This window comes from Electrophorus electricus, chromosome 10, assembly GCF_041902795.1.
Source record: "Electrophorus electricus isolate QZ-2024a chromosome 10, ASM4190279v1, whole genome shotgun sequence".
NCBI classification, from domain to species: Eukaryota; Metazoa; Chordata; class Actinopteri; order Gymnotiformes; family Gymnotidae; genus Electrophorus; species Electrophorus electricus.
Window position 1 is genome coordinate 1,300,001 of NC_137506.1, and position 23,854 is coordinate 1,323,854.

At 46.2% G+C, this 23,854-nt stretch overlaps 2 protein-coding genes and 1 long non-coding RNA gene across 4 annotated transcripts in view; 2 read left to right on the forward strand and 1 right to left on the reverse strand.

Moving 5' to 3' along the window:
• The window catches only part of cnksr1 (connector enhancer of kinase suppressor of Ras 1), a 30,971-nt gene extending 12,584 nt beyond the window's left edge, over positions 1-18,387 (forward strand). The window contains exons 5-21 of one of the 2 annotated variants that reach the window (XM_035532827.2): positions 2,547-2,588; positions 2,944-3,063; positions 4,349-4,408; positions 5,412-5,477; positions 6,042-6,209; positions 7,188-7,282; positions 9,369-9,475; positions 9,698-9,828; positions 10,179-10,212; positions 10,421-10,596; positions 12,561-12,634; positions 13,419-13,490; positions 14,715-14,788; positions 15,115-15,188; positions 15,376-15,466; positions 15,685-15,863; positions 16,839-18,387. In XM_035532827.2, the coding sequence (XP_035388720.1) occupies positions 2,547-2,588; positions 2,944-3,063; positions 4,349-4,408; positions 5,412-5,477; positions 6,042-6,209; positions 7,188-7,282; positions 9,369-9,475; positions 9,698-9,828; positions 10,179-10,212; positions 10,421-10,596; positions 12,561-12,634; positions 13,419-13,490; positions 14,715-14,788; positions 15,115-15,188; positions 15,376-15,466; positions 15,685-15,863; positions 16,839-17,186 (1,911 nt within the window). In that variant the 3' untranslated portion in view covers positions 17,187-18,387. The remainder of the gene's footprint in view (positions 1-2,546; positions 2,589-2,943; positions 3,064-4,348; positions 4,409-5,411; positions 5,478-6,041; positions 6,210-7,187; positions 7,283-9,368; positions 9,476-9,697; positions 9,829-10,178; positions 10,213-10,420; positions 10,597-12,560; positions 12,635-13,418; positions 13,491-14,714; positions 14,789-15,114; positions 15,189-15,375; positions 15,467-15,684; positions 15,864-16,838) is intronic. The other variant, XM_081721512.1, reaches the window with a different exon arrangement.
• On the reverse strand, positions 4,187-4,710 carry LOC145659370 (uncharacterized). Its single transcript, XR_014125555.1, has 2 exons — positions 4,631-4,710; positions 4,187-4,529 (listed from the first exon to the last, which is right to left on the reverse strand). It is a non-coding gene; the product is annotated as an uncharacterized LOC145659370 (long non-coding RNA).
• Positions 18,388-19,906: 1,519 nt separating the features above from the next.
• Positions 19,907-22,223, forward strand: cldn23l (claudin 23-like). Its single transcript, XM_027031529.3, has one exon. The coding sequence runs from the start codon at positions 20,336-20,338 to the stop codon at positions 21,011-21,013; it is 678 nt and encodes a 225-aa protein (XP_026887330.2). The 5' UTR covers positions 19,907-20,335; the 3' UTR covers positions 21,014-22,223.
• The last annotated feature ends 1,631 nt before the right edge of the window (positions 22,224-23,854 follow it).

The following is a 23,854-nucleotide window of genomic DNA, read 5'->3' on the forward strand; positions in this document are numbered from 1 at the left end:
TGAGCGTGTGTGTCCTGGTCAATATGAATGTTTTAAATATGAAAAAAGAACATGACATCCCACCAAATTTACATGTTTCTAAGACAGCAATATAAAGAACCGTGTGCGCGTGTGTGTGCGCGTGTGTGTGCGCGTGCGCGTGTGTGTGCGTCTAACCACAAAGGAAGTGATGGGCTTATTTAATGAGAAGTGATCCTTCACTGTCATGTCACACCCACACACACCCGCACACACACGCACACACCCACGCATGGTTCTTTATATTGCTGTCTTAGAAACAGATGTAAATTTGAGTGGGATGTCATGTTCTTTTTTCATATATAAATATATTTTATATTCTTTTTTTCATATCTATCTCTCTCTCTCACACACACACACACACACACACACACACACACATTGTATTTTAATATTTAAAGTGCCAAGGGCCATAATACACAGATACATTATAGATACATAGCTACATGGATACATAGCTACATGGATACATAGATGCATGGTACATGGGAACATAGATGCATGGTACATAGATGCATGGGAACATGGTACATAGATAGGTCACCTGCAACTTACAACTGACTAGTTGAAAATATTTGAGAGATTATTAAAAAATTTTAGCCTCATTCTTTCACTTAAAAAATAACTGGGCTTATGTGTGATTACTGTACGATATGTAAGGTGTGTGACTGTGTGTGTGTGTGTGAGATAAGTAAGTATTAACACTGACTAGCCGTGACTAGTTCCAGACAATGGGAGGACTTTACCTGCATGAGCTCAGTTAGGCGACAGCAGGGAGTGAGGGAGAGAGTGTGTGAGAGTGTGTTTTGTAAGTGCGTATGAGGGTGAGAGTGTGTTTGTGTGTGGTTCCCTTAAGGATAAAACTTTCACATGCCAAGGTCTCATTGTTCAAAAAAAATTGGGATTTATTTTTCCTCGCTGCTATGTGTGTGTTCATCTGAGAGTCTGTGCATGCGTGCGTGTCCTGGACAGTGGCAGTAATGAGCTGACTCAAGCCCACAATGTGGCGGTCTGCCTTGTCTATAAAAACACTCTTCATGTTTCCGTCTGTACCTTTCATGAGGTCTCCTCATTTGAATGTTGGCTGATGTTTCCTTAGCATTACTGTTTTCGTTACTTCAGTCAGACTTTGTCAGACATCAGTGAATTGCTCACTCTGGTCAGTCTTGTGTGTCCAGCGATAGTTGCGGAGCTAGGGGACTTTAACGTCCACCTGGATGCTGTCTGTTCGTTTTCAGCTGAGTTCCTATCTGTGCTTGACTATTTTTCTCTCACACGTCATATCGATTTTTCTGCCCACTCCCATGTGCACACACCGGATCTCATCTGCTACTCTGGTCTAGATATCACTCCTGTTACTGGATGGCTAGTAGCACAGGTAGCGCCTCTCAAGTCTAGGCAGGTTCCCTCTGGACGTTCCTCTCCGTGGTTTACCCCTGAGTTACGTACCCTGAAAACCACAGGCTGGAGGAACAAAAACAAAAAGCAAAATGAACCAGTATTAAACTCCATCCGGTGACGGGTCAAGCCTTCTCACCCCTGCGGCTGAAGCGTTTCTGTCTTCTCTCACCAAAACCTTCTCAGCTGAATCCAGTTCCTCAGCTTGCCGTTTGCACCCTGCACTTCTCCTGCTCTCAGGACGTGGTGTTTGGCTATTTCTGCTCCTATCTGTCTTCTCGTTAATGCGTCCCTCACTCTCAGAACCTCCTCCACCCGCACAGCTCCACCCGTACCCTTCAGGCCCCCCATGCTGAACTCCTCCACCCGCACTGCTCCACCCGTACACCTCGGTCATCCGATGCTGAACTCCTACACCCGCACAGCTCCACCCGTACGCTTCAGGCCCCCCATGCTGAACTCCTCCACCCGCACTGCTCCACCCGTACACCTCGGTCATCCGATGCTGAACTCCTCCACCCGCACAGCTCCACCCGTACGCTTCAGGCCCCCCATGCTGAACTCCTCCACCCGCACTGCTCCACCCGTACACCTCGGTCATCCGATGCTGAACTCCTCCACCCGCACAGCTCCACCCGTACGCTTCAGGCCCCCCATGCTGAACTCCTCTACCTGCACTGCTCCACCCGTACACCTCGGTCATCCGATGCTGAACTCCTCCACCCGCACAGCTCCACCCGTACGCTTCAGGCCCCCCATGCTGAACTCCTCCACCCGCACTGCTCCACCCGTACACCTCGGTCATCCGATGCTGAACTCCTCCACCCGCAGGTTCAGATCTTTTAGTGTCACTCTGGAGCACACTACCCCTGTCTCTCCATCTCTGCCCTGTTAATTATTTTCTAGTCATCATTATTAATTAATGTGTTAAATGTGTCCTTTAATGTGATTTTTGTTCTTTTTTTTTCTTCCCTCTTTAGTGTTATTATAAAGCGACCTTGAGTTTGTGAAAGGCGCTTTATAAATTAAACGTATTATTATTATCGGGGTGTGTGTGTGTGTGTGTAAGGTGATGAATATCGGGGGGCGAGATTACACTCATGCGTGCTGAATCTCTTCTGGGTTCACAGGAGATCACCGTGTTCGAGAAGGAAAAGGACATCATTGCCACTGTGAGTTTGATTAAACCCACACCAGTTGCACATCAAACTTTACAAGCATTTTAATTAAGATTAGTGGTTTTAGATTTGTGGACATTAATATTCACTGGCCTGAATGAAGCACTGTGTGTGTGTTGTGTTTCCAGTCAGGAGTGTTCACTCGTAGCATGTAATGCTGGGGTGGTTGGGGGGGGGGCTATATAGCTTCGTTACGGAGAAACTATGGAAGTTTGGGAGTTTCACTGAGGAGAAATAAGGACGGAGTTCAGCTGTGGGCTATGTCTCAGACCTCAGTTCAGATATTCCATAACTCTGTTAATGACGGAGAATTATCTTCTCCTCCCCCATCCCTCACACACACACACAGAGTCGTCAGTTGGTGGCGATTTGTGATGAGATTCTGAGCAGTGCTCCGGAAGGTCTGCTTACCCACGCTACCCAGCTGCAGAGTGTCGAGCTGGTGCCCACCATACCGGGCCAACAACTGGTACTTGCTTATACCTTCCCTCGTTTTCTCTTGCTCTCTCCATCGCTCACGCTGTCGCTCTCTCTAACATGGATTTGCGATGAAAGTTCCTGGTGAGTTACCCAAATGTCCAGCAACAATAGAAAACTATGAAGGATTTGAGCGTTCGGCAAAAGTGTCTCGGGTTCGTCTCAGGCGGCTCCCGTCAGCTTATACCAACAACCTCCTTCGCTGTCTTTTTCTTGACTGTCTCTCCGTTCTGTGGTTTCGTTGTTCTTCTCCATCTCTCTTTTCTCTCTCTGATCTGCTCCCCCTCTCTTTTTCTCTCTCTCCTTCCTTTTCTTCTCTCAGCTGTGAAATCTGTGTGTCACCTTAAAGAAAGTCCCCTTCCTTATCTTGGAGACACCTTGGAGACACTTGAAGCTCTCTGGAGCTTTTTCATCGTGTGGCTAAACAAAAATAAACCTGAAGGTCGAGTTATTGTTTTCTCCCTCCAATCTCACCGGTCAGACAGAGAGAGTGAAAGAAAGATATTTGTACACTCAAAAGAGACTCAGTTCCTCCGATAAAGCCGTCCGAAGTTGGACGTCTGGGGCTTCCCCCGACGGTTTTGAGGTTGAGATGGATGCTCCATTGCTTTGACCCGCATCGTGTCTCCAGAGTCCAGCTGTCTCAGGAAGAGAGGGTGCTGCCAACCTGCGAGTCTGAGATCCTGCACGGGTCACTAACTGCATGAACTCTGGGGTACAAAGGCAACAAGTCCCACCCTTGTGTTTTTGTGAGGGTGTAATTGACTAGAAGGTTGTGACATCTTCCTTCAAAGGCTGGAGGCTGTGGCTCACTTAAACAGGTTTTGAGTCGGCGGTTCATCGTGTGTCTCGATGCCATCTCGAAAGTGCCAACTCAAAGCTCGGTAGGGAAGTCCTGAAATGGTCCCGCTGCACACTGAAACAAGTGCCGCCACACACCGAGGTCCAGCGCAGAGTTTACTGTTACTGAGCAGTGAACATGTGGTATGATTTGGGGGTGTGTTGCTGTAGTTGTTATTTGAACACCTTGGTTGTGGCTGCACTGAACCCTGCATCACTGAACCTGCCTGCTGTTGGCACAGATTAGTCAGTGAAGAAAGTGTAACAGGAATCCATTTTACTGTCATGTTTTTTAATGCAAAATCACTTAAGTGAACAGAAACGTATTACTGTGAGAGAACTGAAAGCGCTTCGGCCAGGTTGAGGACGTTGAGGAGGTCTCCTAGGTGAATGGCTTGTCTGAGTGAGTGTGTCACTGCACTGTGGTTGTTTTGCAGGGTCTTGAAATCACCTCCACGCCCTCCAACCAGCATTACGTCTCCAGCACAGCTGAGAAGGTCTCTGAAGCTTGCTGTCCTTCTCGAGTTCATGTGCAGCCTGGACACTCGATGGTCAAACCTCTGAATGTTTCGGTGTAGAAATGGGCATTAATGACACCACGTACCCCACCTCTAAAGACTGGAGAGAGTACAGGAGAGAGAGAGATGAGGATGGAGTGATGGGGAGAGAGACTCAGAAAGCGATGGAGGGAAACTGAGGGAGGAGGGCAAGGGATAGACCTGACAGAGCTGTTGGTGTAGACCTGACAGAGCTGTTGGTGTAGACGTCATAGATCTGTTAGGGAAACAAGGCCTGAAACTACACACACACACACCCATACACATACATCCACACACACACACACACACACACACACACACACACACACACACACACACTTATACACACACACACACACACACTTATACACACACACACACACACACTTATACACACACACACACACACACTTATACACACACACACACACACACTTATACACACACACACACACACACACACACACACACACACATACACACACACACACTCACTTACACACACACACACACACACACACACACACACACACATATACACACACACACATACACACATATATATATATTATAATATTATAATACACACACACATCCCCAGTGTGTTTGGTGAATTAGCTGTGTGTGCGGGGGATCTTTCAGGATGAGGTGTGTCTGTGTGTGTGTGTGTGTCTGTGTGTGTGTGTCTGTGTGTGTGTGTCTGTGTGTGTGTGTCTGTGTGTGTGTGTCTGTGTGTGTGTGTCTGTGTGTGTGTGTCTGTGTGTGTGTGTCTGTGTGTGTGTCTGTGTGTGTGTCTGTGTGTGTGTCTGTGTGTGTGTCTGTGTGTCTGTGTCTGTGTGTCTGTGTCTGTGTCTGTGTGTGTGTGTGTGTGTGTGTGTGTGTGTGTTTCTGCTTTATAGAATCATGTGACTGTAAATTAACATATCAGTGACGCTCTTTCTCCTTCATGGCCCAATCACAGTGTCCGTCAGAGTCCTCGAAGATTTTGGCGGGAGACGAGGTCATTCAGGTCAACGACCAGATTGTGGTGAGGAGACTAATACTTCTTATTATTATTACCCATATAGCTCTAATAGGAATCCTCATTTACATAATTAGCATTATAGATGCGGGGAGGAGGAGCCAGGGCTTCAGTGGGCGTGGCTTCTCCTGTGTCATTGGTGCGTTTGTCACGCTCTAGCAGTAATCTGTACAGGTGTAGTTGGTCTGTCCGTTCCATCTGCCCAACAAATGAAATGAACTTTGCCTACACAAGGACAGCAAGATAAATGTAGTACATCAATCTGATAAATACATCCTTTTTTCTTTAGCTCCTTAGTGGCCATGTTCACAGGAAGTGGTAATATTGACCTGTTCACCTGCAGCTGCGGAACTATAGACAAAACTCTGCCAGCGCTGTCGATAGGTTTGCCCTGACAATAGGTTTGACCCTAATTTGTAGTACCTGAGTGCTATTTAAAGGAAAAGCTTCCTTAAGAAAAAGTTCTGTCTGGCTCGCCACAAATGAACTCCGATAGGCAGTTCACCAACGTGAGCGTGCTAACCTCTGGCTTCTGGAGTGCCGTAACGCAGTGAGTGTGTGTGTCTCCAGGTGGGCTGGAGCAGGAAATATCTGGAGGAGAAACTACAGGAGAGTCCACACGGCATATCCCTGCTCCTCAGACGCATGCCGTTTTCTCTCAGGAGGAGAGACGAACGTGGCGACTCTTCCGTCTCCATCAAGCGCAGCAACAAGCCAATAGAATTTTCCTTCTCACCGGTGAGTCTGATCAGTCTTATTACGCCATCCTTACAAGAATAGCTTTATCAATTTTTTTATGTCATATTAAAGTCAGCATGAGCGTGTGAGTTAGAGTGACCGGAAGGTCCTGAGGAATACTTTACTTGAAAATGTTCGTCTGAACGATAAACACAAGATGGTGGCATTCATTTAGTAGAATCTCATTTGAAAAAGTACTTCTCTCATTTACATAATGCTGTTCTCTGACTATAATCTGACCGTTTGGTAACAGTAAATGATTGTGGGTCATGGCTAAGCGTTAGTCTGTGTCTGTCACGTTGACTGGTGGCTCAGACCGTGAGCTCAGGGTTTGCTGACAGCTTAGTACGGGATCAGTTATAAAAGCTGTTAGACACATATGGACGTCCTGATTGGACGTCCACAGTGAGAAGAGAGATGACCACCTGCTGAGGTGATGCTGAACTATTGTACCCACTTCCTCTTTGTGGTATCACTTTTTGGCTTTTATGAAACACACACACACACACACACACACACACTCACTCACACACTTACACACTTACACACACACACACTCACTCACACACACACTCGCACTCACTCACTCACTCACACACACACACACACACACACTTTTAACACAATCGCACACATATCACAGAGAAAAACTAAGCGTACGTGTGTGTGAGTGTGTGTGTGTGTGGGTGTGTTGCTGTCCTCTAAACAGATTTAGATGTCACTGAGTGGATGGCCTTTCAGAATGACAGCTGCATGGCTTACGTTTATAAAGAGTCATATGACACACTCACACTCACACACTCACACACACACTCACACTCACACACTCATAAACATATGCACACACTCTACTAGCACACATAAGTGCACACATGCAGTGCACATACACACAGGGGTACACACACCCAGAAGAGGAAGTGTCCCTTCCCTGTGGTCCTGGCGGGACTCTTGACGGACACCTTCCCTTTTACCTCTCAGGGGGAAGAGAAAGTGAGCGAGGAAGAACAGGAGGAGAGAGGCAGGCACGCCGTCCTCACACACACGCCGGCGTCTGTCCGCTGTTGCTCCTACAGGTGAGCCCGCCTGCTCCGTCCCACGCCTGCTCACTAGTGCTGGTTGTTGTTGTTGTGGTTGTTGTTGCTTTCTGGGGGAAACTTTTGGCCTTACTGAGGCGTTCCAGTGGCCTGGAGCCAGGACACCTGCAGCGTTGGCGCCTCATGTGAGACGTGGCTGATTTCAGAAGCTTTACAAGTTTCAGCTCAGCTGTCAGCGTTTCCAATCCTCTCCCATGGGCCTCGCGGTTGCCTTGTTATTGCTCTGTACGCTCACTCAGGGGTCCTGTTGCTGTAGTCATTGCTGTGTACACTGTTTTAGGTGTTGTATCGCTGTAGTCATTGCTGTGTACACTGTTTTAGGTGTTGTATCGCTGTAGTCATTGCTGTGTACACTGTTTTAGGTGTTGTATCGCTGTAGTCATTGCTGTGTACACTGACTCAGGTGTTGTATCGCTGTAGTCATTGCTGTATGCACTGACTCAGGTGTTGTATCGCTGTAGTCATTGCTGTGTACACTGACTCAGGTGTTGTATCGCTGTAGTCATTGCTGTATGCACTGACTCAGGTGTTGTATCGCTGTAGTCATTGCTGTGTACACTGACTCAGGTGTTGTATTGCTGTAGTCATTGCTGTATACACTGACTCAGGTGTTGTATCGCTGTAAGTATTGCTGTTATTAATGTGGGTTTTCTACACACCAGGGTTGCAACATGCAGCTCTAACACCTAATAGAAGACCAAGACACTTCTGTCTGCTGCTTTTCCAGATACGAGTGTGTGTAAAAGGAAGTGTGCTGGATTGCAGTGGGTGATTTAACAGAAGACGAGCAAACCCACTCACATATCAGCTTGAGCCTGTTTTCCGGCCTTTAGATATCCCAGAAGCTTCTCTGTTTGTGTTCACTATCTGTCCCAAAAGGCTGTGTGGAGGTTTCGTTCTCTGGAGGTAAATAGCTCTGTTGCTAAACACGGTGTTTGTTTTGTTTCGGCGGTGGGTGGAGATTAATACGTGTGTGTTTTGCACACACTTTCCACTGAGTGAGTAAAGAAGAGGTTAGTGTTTGTGGGTAAGTGAAAGCGATATGATGTGAAGGTGTGGGGCAGAGTTGGAGGTGTCTCTCTTCTAAAGGACGTGTAAAATATCCTGTGGGTTACAGGTAAGGAGGGAGCCAAAGGTTTGTTAGGCTGTTGAGTCATTCAAAAGTTAATGGAAACAGTAATACGTGTGTGTGTGTGTGTGTGTGTGTGTGTGTGTGTGTGTGCATGTATACATAAATACGGTCGTGTGTGTGCGTGTGTGTTTGCGTGGGTGTGCTTGTTTGTGCCTGTGCGTGTGTGTGCGTGCGTGTGTGTGTGTGTGTGTGTGTGTGCATGTATACATAAATACGGTCGTGTGTGTGCGCGTGTGCGTGGGTGTGCTTGTTTGTGCCTGTGCGTCTGTGTGTGTTGTACATGCGTCTGCGTGTGTGTGTGTGTTTTGGTCCGTGTGTGGGTGTGCGTGCCTGTACGTGTGTGTGTGTTGTACATGCGTCTGCGTGTGTGTGTGTGTGTGTTTTGGTCCGTGTGTGGGTGTGCGTGCCTGTGCGTGTGTGTGTGTTGTACATGCGTCTGCGTGTGTGTGTGTGTGTGTGTGTTTTGGTCCGTGTGTGGGTGTGCGTGCCTGTGCGTGTGTGTGTGTTGTACATGCGTCTGCGTGTGTGTGTGTGTTTTGGTCCGTGTGTGGGTGTACATGCCTGTGCGTGTGTGTGTGTTGTACATGCGTCTGCATGTGTGTGTTTTGGTCCGTGTGTGGGTGTGTGTTGTACATGCGTCTGCGTGTGTGTGTGTGTTTTGGTCCGTGTGTGGGTGTGCGTGCCTGTGCGTGTGTGTGTGTTGTACATGCGTCTGCGTGTGTGTGTGTGTGTTTTGGTCCGTGTGTGGGTGTGCGTGCCTGTGTGTGTGTGTGTGTGTGTTGTACATGCGTCTACGTGTGTGTGTGTGTTTTGGTCCGTGTGTGGGTGTGCGTGCCTGTGCGTGTGTGTGTGTGTTGTACATGCGTCTGCGTGTGTGTGTGTGTTTTGGTCCGTGTGTGGGTGTGCGTGCGTGTGTGTGGGTGTGTGTTTCAGGGCAGCGGTGCTGACCCCCGAGGGTCAGGAGTTGTCCGAGCGCGTCAGTGATTACAGCTTTGATGGGAGTCAGAGTTTCACGTCGTCCACTGACCAGCAGAGGGAAGGTGAGGACCAGGCCCATGCACAGTTCTACACATCACAGTCTGCACTACACGTCTGTGTCTGGTGTGTGGTGAGTGGGTCAGGTGTCAGGTGTCAAGTGTGTGTGTTAGGTGTGAGTGTCAGGTGTATGCTTTTTTTTCTGTTTCTAAGGCACTGAATGATTATTACATGTTTAACCTCCTAATTGTTGATTATAGAACTAACGGATCTCCCTCTTCTCCTAGGATCAGAGACGGGGTTAGTGCGTAGGGGCTTGGGCGAGGAGCCATCCACCATGCGGAGAAGCCCCTCCCCCCTCAGCCTGGACTCCAACCGTGTCAGGATGGGCTCCTGCCCTGAGATGGGAGGCAACAGGGTAAGTTCCCACACACACACAATCTTACACCCTGGAATAGGTATAAATGCACACACAAATGCATGTACGCACACCACGTTCACACTTGCACATGCGTAAAAATAAGCACACTCAGATGTATAAAAGTAAAAACACACACACATACAACCTGTCAACAGTTAGTGTCGTAATCAGGAAATCTTACGTAAAATTACCTGGGTGTTTAAATCAGCGTGAAAAAGATTTTCGTGGTGAGGTTTGTCTAATTCAGCATTTCTGACATGCTTTTGTATGTTTGTGTTCTATTTCCTGGTCTCAGAAGGTCTATATCCTATAACTAGGATTGATTTTGCTCATTTTGCCCCCTACAGGAGGAGAAGGAGAATAAGAAGTATACCATTAAAGGTATGAACTGCATGTAGCCCTGAGTTAAGACTAAGAATTAATCACCTTTATGAGGGATATAACCACAGTCACGCGTTAGACTGATATTTTCTGTAGTAAAAGATGCACCTGAAGGTGTTTTTTTGTTTTGTTTTTTTTTTCCCCTGAGGATGCAGTTTATACTTAGCACTGCCTTTTGACTCTGACCTCTGAGCCCGACTCTCGCCAGGCACACAGACAGCCCTGAGCCGCAGACGCGTGTCATGTCGTGAGCTGGGCCGTCCAGACTGTGACGGGTGGCTTTGGAAGAAGAGAAAGGAGAGTAGTGTCTTCATGACCCAGAAGTGGCAACGCTTCTGGTTTGTCCTCAAGGGGGCCACCATCTACTGGTACACCAGCCAACAGGTGACTCTACAGAACACGCGACGGGCGACTGTACAGGATACGCGACTGTACAGGATACGCGACTGTACAGAACACGCGACAGGCGACTGTACAGAACACGCGACGGGGGACTGTACAGGACAGGCGACTGTACAGAACACGCGACTGTACAGAACACGCGACGGGCAACTGTACAGGACAGGCGACTGTACAGGACAGGCGACTGTACAGGACAGGCGACTGTACAGAACACGCGACGGGCGACTGTACAGGACAGGCGACTGTACAGGATACGCGACTGTACAGAACACGCGACGGGCGACTGTACAGGACAGGCGACTGTACAGGATACGCGACTGTACAGAACACGCGACGGGGGACTGTACAGGACAGGCGACTGTACAGAACACGCGACTGTACAGAACACGCGACGGGGGACTGTACAGGACAGGCGACTGTACAGGATACGCGACTGTACAGAACACGCGACGGGCAACTGTACAGGACAGGCGACGGGCGACTGTACAGGACAGGCGACTGTACAGGATACGCGACTGTACAGAACACGCGACGGGCAACTGTACAGGACAGGCGACTGTACAGGACAGGCGACTGTACAGGACAGGCGACTGTACAGAACACGCGACGGGCGACTGTACAGGACAGGCGACTGTACAGGATACGCGACTGTACAGAACACGCGACGGGCGACTGTACAGGACAGGCGACTGTACAGGATACGCGACTGTACAGAACACGCGACGGGCGACTGTACAGGACAGGCGACTGTACAGGACAGGCGACTGTACAGGACAGGCGACTGTACAGGACACGCGACGGGCGACTGTACAGGACAGGCGACTGTACAGGACAGGCGACTGTACAGGATACGCGACTGTACAGAACACGCGACGGGCGACTGTACAGGACAGGCGACTGTACAGAACACGCGACGGGCGACTGTACAGGATACGCGACTGTACAGGATACGCGACTGTACAGAACACGCGACGGGCGACTGTACAGGACAGGCGACTGTACAGGATACGCGACTGTACAGAACACGCGACGGGCGACTGTACAGGACAGGCGACTGTACAGGATACGCGACTGTACAGAACACGCGACGGGCGACTGTACAGGACAGGCGACTGTACAGGACAGGCGACTGTACAGAACACGCGACGGGCGACTGTACAGAACACGCGACTGTACAGGACAGGCGACTGTACAGGACGGGCGACTGTACAGGACGGGCGACTGTACAGGACACGCGACGGGCGACTGTACAGGACAGGTGACTCTACAGAACACGCGACAGGCGACAAAATACACACTCGCCAACAGGTGACTATACACAATTACAGAACTACCCAATAAACACACATGCACACAAACAATTACAGAACTCACTGATAAACATTGATAAACACAGACACACGATTACAGAACACCCTGATACACACACACACACACACACACACACACACTTACACACACACTTACACATTTAATACCTGGTATACAAGCAATGATGTCACTGACCAACACAGAGAACTACATTCCAGATGCCACACACACCGTACACAGACATAACATCATGCAATAAGCCACACTTGTAACCTCTCTCATTCTGTAACTGCACTCATTCTGTAACTGCACTCATTCTGTAACCTCTCTCATTCTGTAACCTCTCTCATTCTGTAACCTCTCTCATTCTGTAACTGCACTCATTCTGTAACCTCTCTCATTCTGTAACCTCTCTCATTCTGTAACCTCTCTCATTCTGTAACTGCACTCATTCTGTAACTGCACTCATTCTGTAACTGCACTCATTCTGTAACCTCTCTCATTCTGTAACTGCACTCATTCTGTAACTGCACTCATTCTGTAACTGCACTCATTCTGTAACCTCTCTCATTCTGTAACTGCACTCATTCTGTAACTGCACTCATTCTGTAACTGCACTCATTCTGTAACCACAGGAGGAGAAAGCAGTTGGCTTAGTGAAAATTGGAAGCTACAGCATCGAGAGTGCAGGGGAACACAAGAGGAAGTAGTGAGTTCTTACACACACGTATAAGGATGCTCTGTTTCCAAACTGCCATGAGTATGTTTACCATTCAGTGATGCATGTTGCTCAATTAACGATTTGAAAATAATAATAATAAAAAACCCTGTTTTCTTCAGATTTCAATAACTGCCCTACTCATCTATAAAATAATTGAATGCCTACTGATTGTCACTCCCTGCTCACCTAAACTGGTCTGCCCCCTGCTGGGCAGGTAGCATAACAACATGCGAATTCCACATAGGGTGTATCTTTCTAACGTTTATTGTGTAGAAATTCTCTTTATTGTGTGAATCAAAGGTGCACTAATGCACTGAAGTAAGTGACCTTCGTTATAGCCGTGGAAGCGTGAGTTTGTGTATAGTGAGAGGAGGGGAAGACCCCTGCTGGTGATTGCTGTGTGTAACACTAGTGAGGAAAGAGCTACATGTTCACAACAAACCCACTGCAGAATGAATGATGATTTTAATTTAGCCACAAACACTTTGGCCTGCAGATTCGTTTTAATGTAAGAATAAATCTCTCTCTCTCTCTCTCTCTCTCTCTCTCTCTCTCTCTCTCCCTTTCTACATCTCTGTCTCTCTCCCTTTCTCTCTCTCTTCCACCCCATCTCTATCTATCTATCTATCTATCTATCTATCTATCTATCTATCTATCTATCTATCTATCTATCTATCTATCTATCTATCTATCTCTATCTCTCTCTCTCTCTCTCTCTCCCTTTCTACATCTCTCTCTGTCTCTCTCTCTCTCTCTCTCTCTCTCTTTCCAGCGTGTTTAAAATGTCCCACCCACGTTTCCAGAACTTCTTCTTTGCCGCCGACAACGTTACCGACATGAGCAAGTGAGTGCATTGCTTAAATAAAAACAAACTGTCAAATAAAAACAACAAAATGCACTTCCTGCCCGTATCGTCTGGTGTGATCACCCTAACCCCGCCCCTCCATCTGGCTCCGCCCACACCCCACCCAGTCTGCCTTGTCCACCAATCACTGAGCCTTCTACCCTTTTTCATAAATTTTTACTTACATTAAACTGAGCTGATCTCCCCATAAAATCAGTGAAATTGTTTGGTATAAGTACTTATATATGCTGGAAAAAGTGTCCATTTAAAATGGATATTAATATAATATCTCCCTTATAATACTATAAATTAGTTGGATAAATATAATCACATTTTAGTAATTATTCTTTATTACATTAGAGGAATTGACAGTTTGTCTTTAATCCTTTCTTTAGTATTTCCATTTTTTTGTATTTCCAGTAAAAATGAATCATTAAAAGAATGCACTGTTCTGCATGAACAACTAGGACATAAAAGCATGATGGTGTCATGACCGTCACTCTGAGCTGCCAGAAGCCCTCACTGGCTCACCCGGAAGGTGACTGTGTGCTAGTTACTTCATCTTCGCTACTGTTAGTGAGACCATGTGGATATATTTTAATGGTCTGGAGATATTTTAATCTTCTGGATATATTTTAATGGTCTGGAGATAATTTAATGGTCTGGAGGTATTTTAATCTTCTGGATATATTTTAATGGTCTGGAGATTTAGGGTAGATCTTCCCTGAACGTCTTCCACCACCACATTTGTGCTCCCATCATTAAAATGCTAAATTTGGCTCCTCTCTCTTGCTGTGTCTCTTTCAAACACACACATACACTGCATTGGCTGCTGCTATTATGCATGACCGTAAGAGCGCGTGACCGTAAGAGCGCGTGACCTTAAGAGCACGTGCTTGGATCCATGTCTGACTGTGGTTATACTTATGTTTTGGGAATCAGCATGGCAGTGAGATGACTTTGGGTTTGGGTTAAGTTTGGGTTTAGTGGTCTCACTCCTCACCACAAGAAAAGGCCATAGCATCACATAAGTGCACAACACTGGACTTGCGCTGCCAATAACGCTGACGGAAAGAAAACGCAGAGCAGGAAAAATCACCCACAGATCAGATATGCAAAAACGAACTAAATATTAATATCCAAAAGTGGATAAATAAAAATGTGGGTTGAAATGAGCGTTTGAGTGGTTTAAACCACAGGAACGATTGTATATATCGTCTACAGGTGGATCAACTCTCTGATCACTGCCATTCAGAAGTACAGGAAGTTCCAACAGAACCTGCCAGACAGTGAAGCTGGTAGGACTACTGACTGCTCAGATGTTTGACCAGTCTCTGACCACAGAATATTCTGAGTGTCACTGCTATTTTTGCACTGATTGGTTTATAAATACTATTTTTTAATCAATTAAAAACAACCACCAGGAGCAGGTGGTTGTGTAGATGGTGATGCACCTTTTATAGATGGTAGATCGTTTGTACTTTAGATGTTTAATTATTTGTTTGTGTTATTGTACATCACATATTGATGAACTGGATACACTGCTAATTGGTTCATGTTGGACAGAACATTTTGTTGATTGGTTTTTTTGAGACAGTTTGCTAATTGGTTCTTGTGTTGACAGAGTGCTATAGTGAGACAGAGTCAGAGGAGGACGGTTCAAACTCCCCCCGCCTACCAAAGAAGAAGGCCTCCACAGTAAGAAGAAACCACACACACACATACACACACACACACACACACACACACACACACAAACACGCTCTCACATACATTATGCTGTCTTGTGAGGAGAGCACATGTGAACACCACCACAGCTACACACGTAGACACCACTGAGTTTCAAATCTAAGATCTGAAGTTCTGTCTGCTGTCTTTATCGAAGAAGGTGCAGTCAAACACTCTCCCGCGGAAGAGCAAACCAAAAGGAGGAGGTGCAACAACTACCTTACCAGCAGGTGGCAGTAAAGCTGCAGGTATCGTAGGCCTCAACTATGGGCCTTGATTTAGGTTTTGAACTAGAATCCTTTGAACGATGCCAACAACTTTTACTATAGTAGCTGAATTGGATGTTATTGGATGTTTATTTCAAAACAGAATATTATCACTTTATGGCTTAGGAAATAATTGCAGAAAGTGTGTGAATTGCATGTGCTACAAATCCCAGTATAACATCTCTTTCTCTCTTTCTCAGGGGCTGAGGATGAAATGGGGGACCTCTTTAACAAGCTGAAGGAGGGAGGAGTGTCTCTGATTGGTCAGAGTCAGCCCATCACCCACGACCAGCTACGGAGGTCATTTATACGGCGGAATAAAAACCCAGTCATTAATGAGAAAATCCACACCCTGCGTGCCCTCCAGAGCACACTCAAGGTGAGTTGTGGTGTCGGCACTGCATTATTCTGTGGGTTAGCCTTCCATTGATCGAGCACTCGGATAAGAAATGCTTCTGATTTATTAAACAGCAGTAGCAAATATACGAAATGTAAAAGAGAATATAAGACAGATCTCTTAGAATAAACAAATAATTGGTTTCTGTTTTAGAAAAATCAACATTTTTATTGCTTAAATTGCATACATGTAAACTAAACTCAGTGTAGTGTATTTAAGTGCCATGTTACATTGTGGGTTTTAAATAAGATTTCTGAAATGCAAAAACAACGTAAGTAAATTTAAAAAATACATTTTCAAAAAAAATTTTTTAAGGGTATACATGATCATTTTCATGTGAGGGGACATCACTCACACCACCCAACCTCACACATTATATGAGTGGTGTGAGGGGACATCACTCACCACCCAACCTCACACATTATATGAGTGGTGTGAGGGGACATCACTCACCACCCAACCGCACACATTATATGAGTGGTGTGAGGGGACATCACTCACACCACCCAGCCTCACACATTATATGAGTGGTGTGAGGTGCAATTACTATACCTATGCTTTGAATTGTCCAGTATTGTCTCTGCATTGTCCAGTATTGTCTCTGTATTGTTCAGTACTGTCCAGTATTGTGTATTGTCTGTATTGTTCAGGATTGACTCAGTAGCATGCGGTCCACACACACACACACACACACACACACACACACTGTATGAATTCCTATTTAAGAACAACCCTCCCGTGCGCTTCTTAAGCTAACAGTTATATATTTGATCGGCATAGCACGATATCTACTGAGTCTATAAAACAGAAGCAACAAATAAGTGATTAATATGATTTAAATATGCATGAAAAAGTATAAATATGCTTGTTCTTATGCTTTCTGGTTTATCAACCATATTGCTATACTTCTACACTGGCATGTTGGCTCTGTTCTGATTGGCTAAATACCTCTTCCAGGCCAAAGAAGCAGAGCTGCAGATCATTAATAAGCTTCTGGAAGATTCCGAGCTCACGTCGCTAAAGTTCCTCCAGTGGAAGCAGTGCAATGAGGAGCTATACCAAGAAATCCAGAAACTTTCTGCAGAGAGGAATCGGCACCAAACAGCCCCGCCGCCTATGGCGGTTGCCGGGGGCGACAGCAGGGTGTATGACCTGAGCCTGAGTGATGGGGAGCAGCTCGTGGACTCCGACGTCCCGAGTGACGGAGACTCTACCCTTGTAACCGGACATGCGCACTCAGGGTATGCCGACGTGCACGGCGACCAAACGGAAAGCGGCTCCTCAGACAAATACTTCTACATCTGAGGACCCAGAGCCCAGCCTCTCGGGGCCCTGTGGCCCCTCCCACACCGGGAACTGAGCCGGGTCAGGCCGCTTCCAGACGGAGCGTTCCGATTTTCCAACCTTGTTCTCACAAGAATTATTAATGTCAGTGTTGCTAAGCAACATTAACCATATTTTAAAGCTAACCGTAGGGAGTCTCGTGGGGGGTGGGGGGGGGGGGGGGGGTCCATCATCCTCCTCTGAACCCCCCCTCCCCTCCCCCAAGCTGGCTGTCTTCAGGAGGAAGAATACCAAGTCTTGCTCCACCAGCATGTGGTAACAAAGCACATTTAGGTGAAGTTCACCCGATGAAAGGAAGTTGGTGTTACTTCAATCCAGACTCCAGTCGGAATGCTGGTTCTGGAACTGGAAACCGAACTGGAATAAGAACCTCTGTATACACAGATGTCTCTCTCTGAGAGTTGTGTATCTTCAATGACTGTGAGGAACTTTAATATTCATTTTAAAAAAAGAACAAATCTGTCTGAATCTTTACATATAAGCAGTTTTAAATTCATGATTTTAAAGAATGTTCTTTAGAAGTTACATTTGTTTTAATTAACATATTTGTATGCTAATGTTAATATGTAAAAAATGGGAGAGAAGAATATTGTGAACATTTGCAAATTGTTGCAGTGAAACTTCTACTGATTATACAGAAGACAACCATGAGGGCTAAACATCAAGGAAGACTGGAAATGCAAGTGTTTATTAGGACACTGTCCACATCGTTGTAAACATAAAGAATTGTTTATTAGGACACTGTCCACATCATTGTAAACATAAAGAATTGTTTATTAGGACACTGTCCGCATTGTTGTAAACATAAAGAATTGTTTATTAGGACACTGTCCACATCATTGTAAACATAAAGAATTGTTTATTAGGACACTGTCCGCATTGTTGTAAACATAAATAATTGTTTGTAAAGACACTGTCCACATCATTGTAAACAAAGTTGTTTGTAAAAACACTGTCCACACCATTGTAAACATAAAGAATTGTTTATTAGGACACTGTCCACATCATTGTAAACATAAAGAGTTGTTTATTAGGACACTGTCCACATCGTTGTAAACATAAATAATTGTTTGTAAAGACACTGTCCACATCATTGTAAACAAAGTTGTTTGTAAAAACACTGTCCACATCATTGTAAACATAAAGAATTGTTTATAAAGACTGTCCATAGTGTGTCTCCATATCTCTGTAATCAGATCCCCAGTGATCCTTCACTGGGTCGTCTGTGTGTGTCTGCATGTCTGTAATGTGATGCCTCACTGGGTCGTCTGTGTGTGTCTACATATCTCTGTAATGAGATCCCTCTGCGATTCCAGGCGGAGGTGTCGTACTGTCGCTGTGTCTGTCCCCTTAAGTGGAGCACTTGCAGGATTGTCTTACAGATGTGTAACATTATAAAAGGTTCGGTGACACTACGGTGCAAGCTTGAAACTCAAGTGGCCGTTCCAAGAGTTCCTCTTTAGTTTGGCTCAGTGTCACACAATCCTCAGACAGCTACAGCCCTCCAGACACACACAGAACAAAACCCGTAAGTGTGTGACACGATTCTGTGTGAAAGAGATAAAGAAAGCGATTCACAGACTCCAGGCTCTCTTCAGATCAACGTTTTTGTGGTTATTTGCTGAACGCTTTCCGTTTGCACAGTGGACCTTTTGATGTTTGAGCTTTGTAGTTGCCATGACCCCAGACAACAACACGATAAGCAAAATCAGTCTGCGAAATGAGCTCTATGATTGATTAAGGTAAAACTCATTGAATTTGGGCACAACCGTGATATCAGAGGACTTCCGCTGTACCACCCACCATTACCCAACCGTCAAACGCTTCATTAAACACCATTAATGTTTATATACATAACCTCATACAGAAGTTGGCAGCATCTGCGTTTTATGTTTTATGGGTTCTATAGACATGTATATCTGATTATATTTGACTGTTACTTGTCTCTGACAGTAAATGCAGACGCAGGTGTCGTGTTTACCGAGTTGTGTGTTTATGTATTTAGTCCTGTCTCTGGGGCCGAGCTTTACTGGGCTGTGGAGTGTCACGTCTGGTGTGGAAGCTTTGCCCTGAATGTCCTGGAGGCTGTGCTGTTGCTCTGTCCTAAGCATGCGCACACACACACACACACACACACACACACACACACAGACACACACACTTACAACAACAAATTATACTCACAGCACATAAATACATCAATTATGTAGTGGGGTGGAAGTGATAGCAGAGATACCCCGTATCTGTAGGGGGAGAAACCCTTTAGATACCCCGTATCTGTAGGGGGAGAAACCCTTTAGATACCCCGTATCTGTAGGGGGAGAAACCCTTTAGATACCCCGTATCTGTAGGGGGAGCCCTTTTATTCATGTGAAGGCTGCTTCCATTTTCTGCGTTGAAGAACAGAACAGTGTAGAATATCGAGTGTCATATCTTTCTTAACTTTTTTTATTTTGCACAGTAACCTTCCTGCTTTAACTTGAAAGAGGCTAACATTTGTGTGTGTGTGTCTGACATGTGCACTGCGTACTAAACCTCAAGTTGTTTTGTCTCCTGCCTTGGGGATTGTTTCTGTAGCATGCAGTCGGTGTGAGCCCTCTCTCTCTCTCACACACACACACACACACACACACACACACACATACACACACACACAATGCTCAAGGTCAATAATAATGCCTTGACAGAGAAGGACATGTGCACACACCTTCGTAGCTGAATGCTCACAGACCCATCTAAATGTGTCAGCAAGCTTGCATCCATAACATTACCCAGGTTCTGTCTCTTAGCAACAGGCAGACCTTCACCTACACTCTGCCAGTTACCAGGAGCAACAGCGATGCTTGGAGCCATTCTGGAGAGGAGACGGACCGGTGGAGTCAGATCGAGCCCAGTAGCCGCTGTAATGCCCCAAAACTGAAGCTGCGTCTTTTCATAAGATTGCCTGCGTCGTGTGTTTTGTGCCGGAGACGTTCGGAATCCTTCCCTGGTGTGTGAGTGTGTTTGCGGGAACTGCCGTTTCCCAGTGTCGACTAAAGATCCTTCCAGCATCCTGAAAACGGAAAACCTTCATCCGGACTTTCCTATTCTGTGGAACTTCATTACCCACAATGCACACACCAGCCTCCATGGTGACGGGTATCGTGTTTGCTCCACTGGGACTGGTGCTGCTGTTTACGGCTGCCATCACCCCTCAGTGGCGCGAGGGGCAAGCTTGGCTGGGCGGGGCCAGGCAGGCCGTGGGCGGAGCCAAAGGCAGGGAGCTCCTCCTCCTCCGCTCTGACGGACTGTGGGAGAGCTGTCTGCAGGTGGCGAACTCCGAGCTCAGGGAGTGCTGGCCGGCGTCCGGACCGTACCAACGGGATGCACGGGTGCGGGCCGCCCGCACCCTCATACTCTCCTCCCTCTTCCTGTGCGGCACGGGAGTCGTGCTCGCCAGCGTCGGCATCCGCTGCTGGACCGACGCGCCGCTCAGAAATGTGGCGGCAGGCGGCGGCCTGCTGGTGGCGCTGTCGGGCCTGCTCAGCTTGGCGGCGCTGGGAGTGTACACGCGACACCTCTCCGAGCTGGGCGTGGAGCTGGCCTCCACTGTGTCGGGGTTCCAAGGACTGGATGTGCACAAGATGCCCAGCCTGAGCCTCCGCCCGGCCGGGTCGCTCTACTTCGCATGGGTGGGGGCCTGGGTGCAGGTGCTGGGTGGAGTGGCCCTACTATGCGGGGTCCGACGCCCACGGTGCCCCGCACGGACTCATGCGGAGAGGGCAGAGGCTTACGAGGTAAACTGCTAATCTGGATTTACGAGGTACGCCGCTTCGAAGGACGCTCGGCTGTGTGGACCACCAGGAGCCACGGACGCGGTCCGAGTGACACTCGTCACATGCATGAGGACTCAGTGAGGATACTGCACGTAAACGGACTCCACAGAGACATCTCGCACGTGTACAGGCTTCTGAGCAGGTGGACGAAACCTCACCGCATCCGGAACAGCTCCGCTCGGGTCAGTTTGGGTCATTAGCATGTCCCAAACATCCACGCTACTCACAGACACTGGAGAGAAATTTAAGGCCAGCCCAGGATTTTTATCAATCAGGTCTGATAGGTTTGGTCTTATGGGCTGGATTTTTTTTTTTTTTTTTTTTTTTTTCATTTAATGAAATTACCAGCTTTCAGTGAGTAATCCAATTTAGAAGATAAAAAATAACATTTGATTTAAAAAAAATTAGTCTGTCTTTGATCGCATATGAGCAGGACAGCAATAAGAACCGGATGCGTTAGGACGGCTGTGATCTGAGCTCTCGGTATCGGCACAGGGACTCTCGCGAGAGCGACGTTACCACAGCCGTCTGGTCAGTCCCACAGTAGCAGAAATTGCCAAAGATCTTTTACCGCCGCTAAACGGCGGATCCTGTGGGCCGACGGATTTGACAATATCAATTAACCGAAGTAATCAACCTTTTGTTTCCGGCTTCGCTCAAAACTGAGGGTTGTGGAATCAAAAGTGATATTATTTCAGGCCGTATAAGTATCCTGCGTATAATTACTGCTGTTATTAAGCCCTAATGGGACATGAAACCTAAGCCATTTGAGCTGTTTCGCTTCAGTAGTACTATGTTGTTAGTAATTACGCGTGTTAGTCGTGATGTGCCACTCATCCGGTGGCTCGACAAGCTTTAGAGGTGGAAGTGGGATGTCATGCTCAAGCAGCTCCGTCCTATGGGATGTAAACAGATTTGTTTGTGCGCATGCAGTGCTTTAACATGTATTTGCATTTTTGTGTTTGTTTTCGAAATGTTAATGCTTTGTTTTGGTGTATTTAGCGTGTAAACAGAAGATAATAGAACGAATTTTATAGCTCACTGGAAGACTGCTGCTAACCGACTACCGCTGCTTTAAAGGAAACACAGCTACAAAACTAAAATGCCAGAAGATACATTTTAGAGATCTCTAATATCATATGGGTGTATTACAGTTCTGAAATAAACACACAGATCCATGGTGTATCCCTGGTGTGCTGTGTGTGTGTGTGTGTGTGTGTGTGTGAGAGAGAGAGAGAGAGAGAGAGAGGGCTCACACCGACTGCATGCTACAGAAACAATACCCAAGGCAGGAGACAAAACAACTTGACGTTTAGTACGCAGTGCACATGTCAGACACACACACACACACAAATGTTAGCCTCTTTCAAGTTAAAGCAGGAAGGTTACTGTGCAAAATAAAAAAGTTAAGAAAGATATGACACTCGATATTCTACACTGTTCTGTTCTTCAACGCAGAAAATGGAAGCAGCCTTCACATGAATAAAAGGGCTCCCCCTACAGATACGGGGTATCTAAAGGGTTTCTCCCCCTACAGATACGGGGTATCTCTGCTATCACCTCCACCCCACTACATAAATGATGTGTTTATGTGCTGTGAGTATAATTTGTTGTTGTAAGTAGAATTTATTGCCTTGCAGTCAGGAGGGCTGGTCCTCTGTCCATGTTTGTGACTGTGCACAATCAGGCAGAAACACCTTCCCAATGCAATGTTGTGGTCCAGCTGAGTGTGACAGAGAGCGAGAGCGAGAGTGCAAACAGAAATATGAAGCAATACATTTAATAAAAAGCTTGTGTTTGTTCAGAATACCTAGATCTGCTCCACAGTATCAGTTTTATTACCTAAACTAAAGTTATATTATTATTACCTAAACTAAAGTTACCTAAACTAAAGTTAAATAAGACAATTTTATTAATTTTATTATATAATCACTTTCTTAATTCCAATGTAATATTAGAGTTTTTTCCAGCAATGTATGTGTAAGGCATGCCTGGAATACACAATGGGTAAGTAAGCATTAAAAAAATAGAATAAAAAATTGTTTAGCAAGAAATACTACATAAATATATACATACAGCTATGATTAGAGTTAAGGCCTCAGTCAGCACATGGGCTCTGGAATTGTGGCTCTTTAGCCAATCATTTTGCTGTGCACCTGAGTGAATGCTATTTCTGCTATTTCTTTGAGAATAGCTTTTCTAGGTCAAGATTCATTAGACCGCCCCACCTCTGAATCCTTAAGCTTCTGTGTGTATGTATATGCATGTATGTGCAGGCATTTATGTGTGTGTGTGTGTGTGTGTGTGTGTGTGTGTGTGTGTGTGTGTGTGTTTGCTGGCACAGTAACTGATGTGTGACAGTTCCATCTAAAAGAAAGCATATGTCATTAACAAGGTTTTGTCACCTTGTCACAAGCAGAATACGTGATGACACAATAGCACACCAAACCCAAAGCCCTCAACAACAGAGCATTAAAATACTCGCATACCTGCTGTCATGGCAATGGAGTAACAAACACGATTGAATGAAGAAGCAATCCTGCAACATACAGACCATTTGTGCACACTTACACGCACACACACAAACACACACAAAGTATCTAACACGAGGGAGATGGAAAGTGAAAATAGGTCTGTTCAGTGAGCAGAAAAATTTTAAGTTGGTCTTATAAGAGTTGGGGGGACTGAGGTTTACATGCTAAGATCTCCCTTCTTCAGTGAACAGCCTTAACGAGGGGCAGATCAGGTATGTGGAGGAGGGAACACAGCCTGTAAGGCTGTGAATGTTGGACAGACTGGAGGGAACACAGCCTG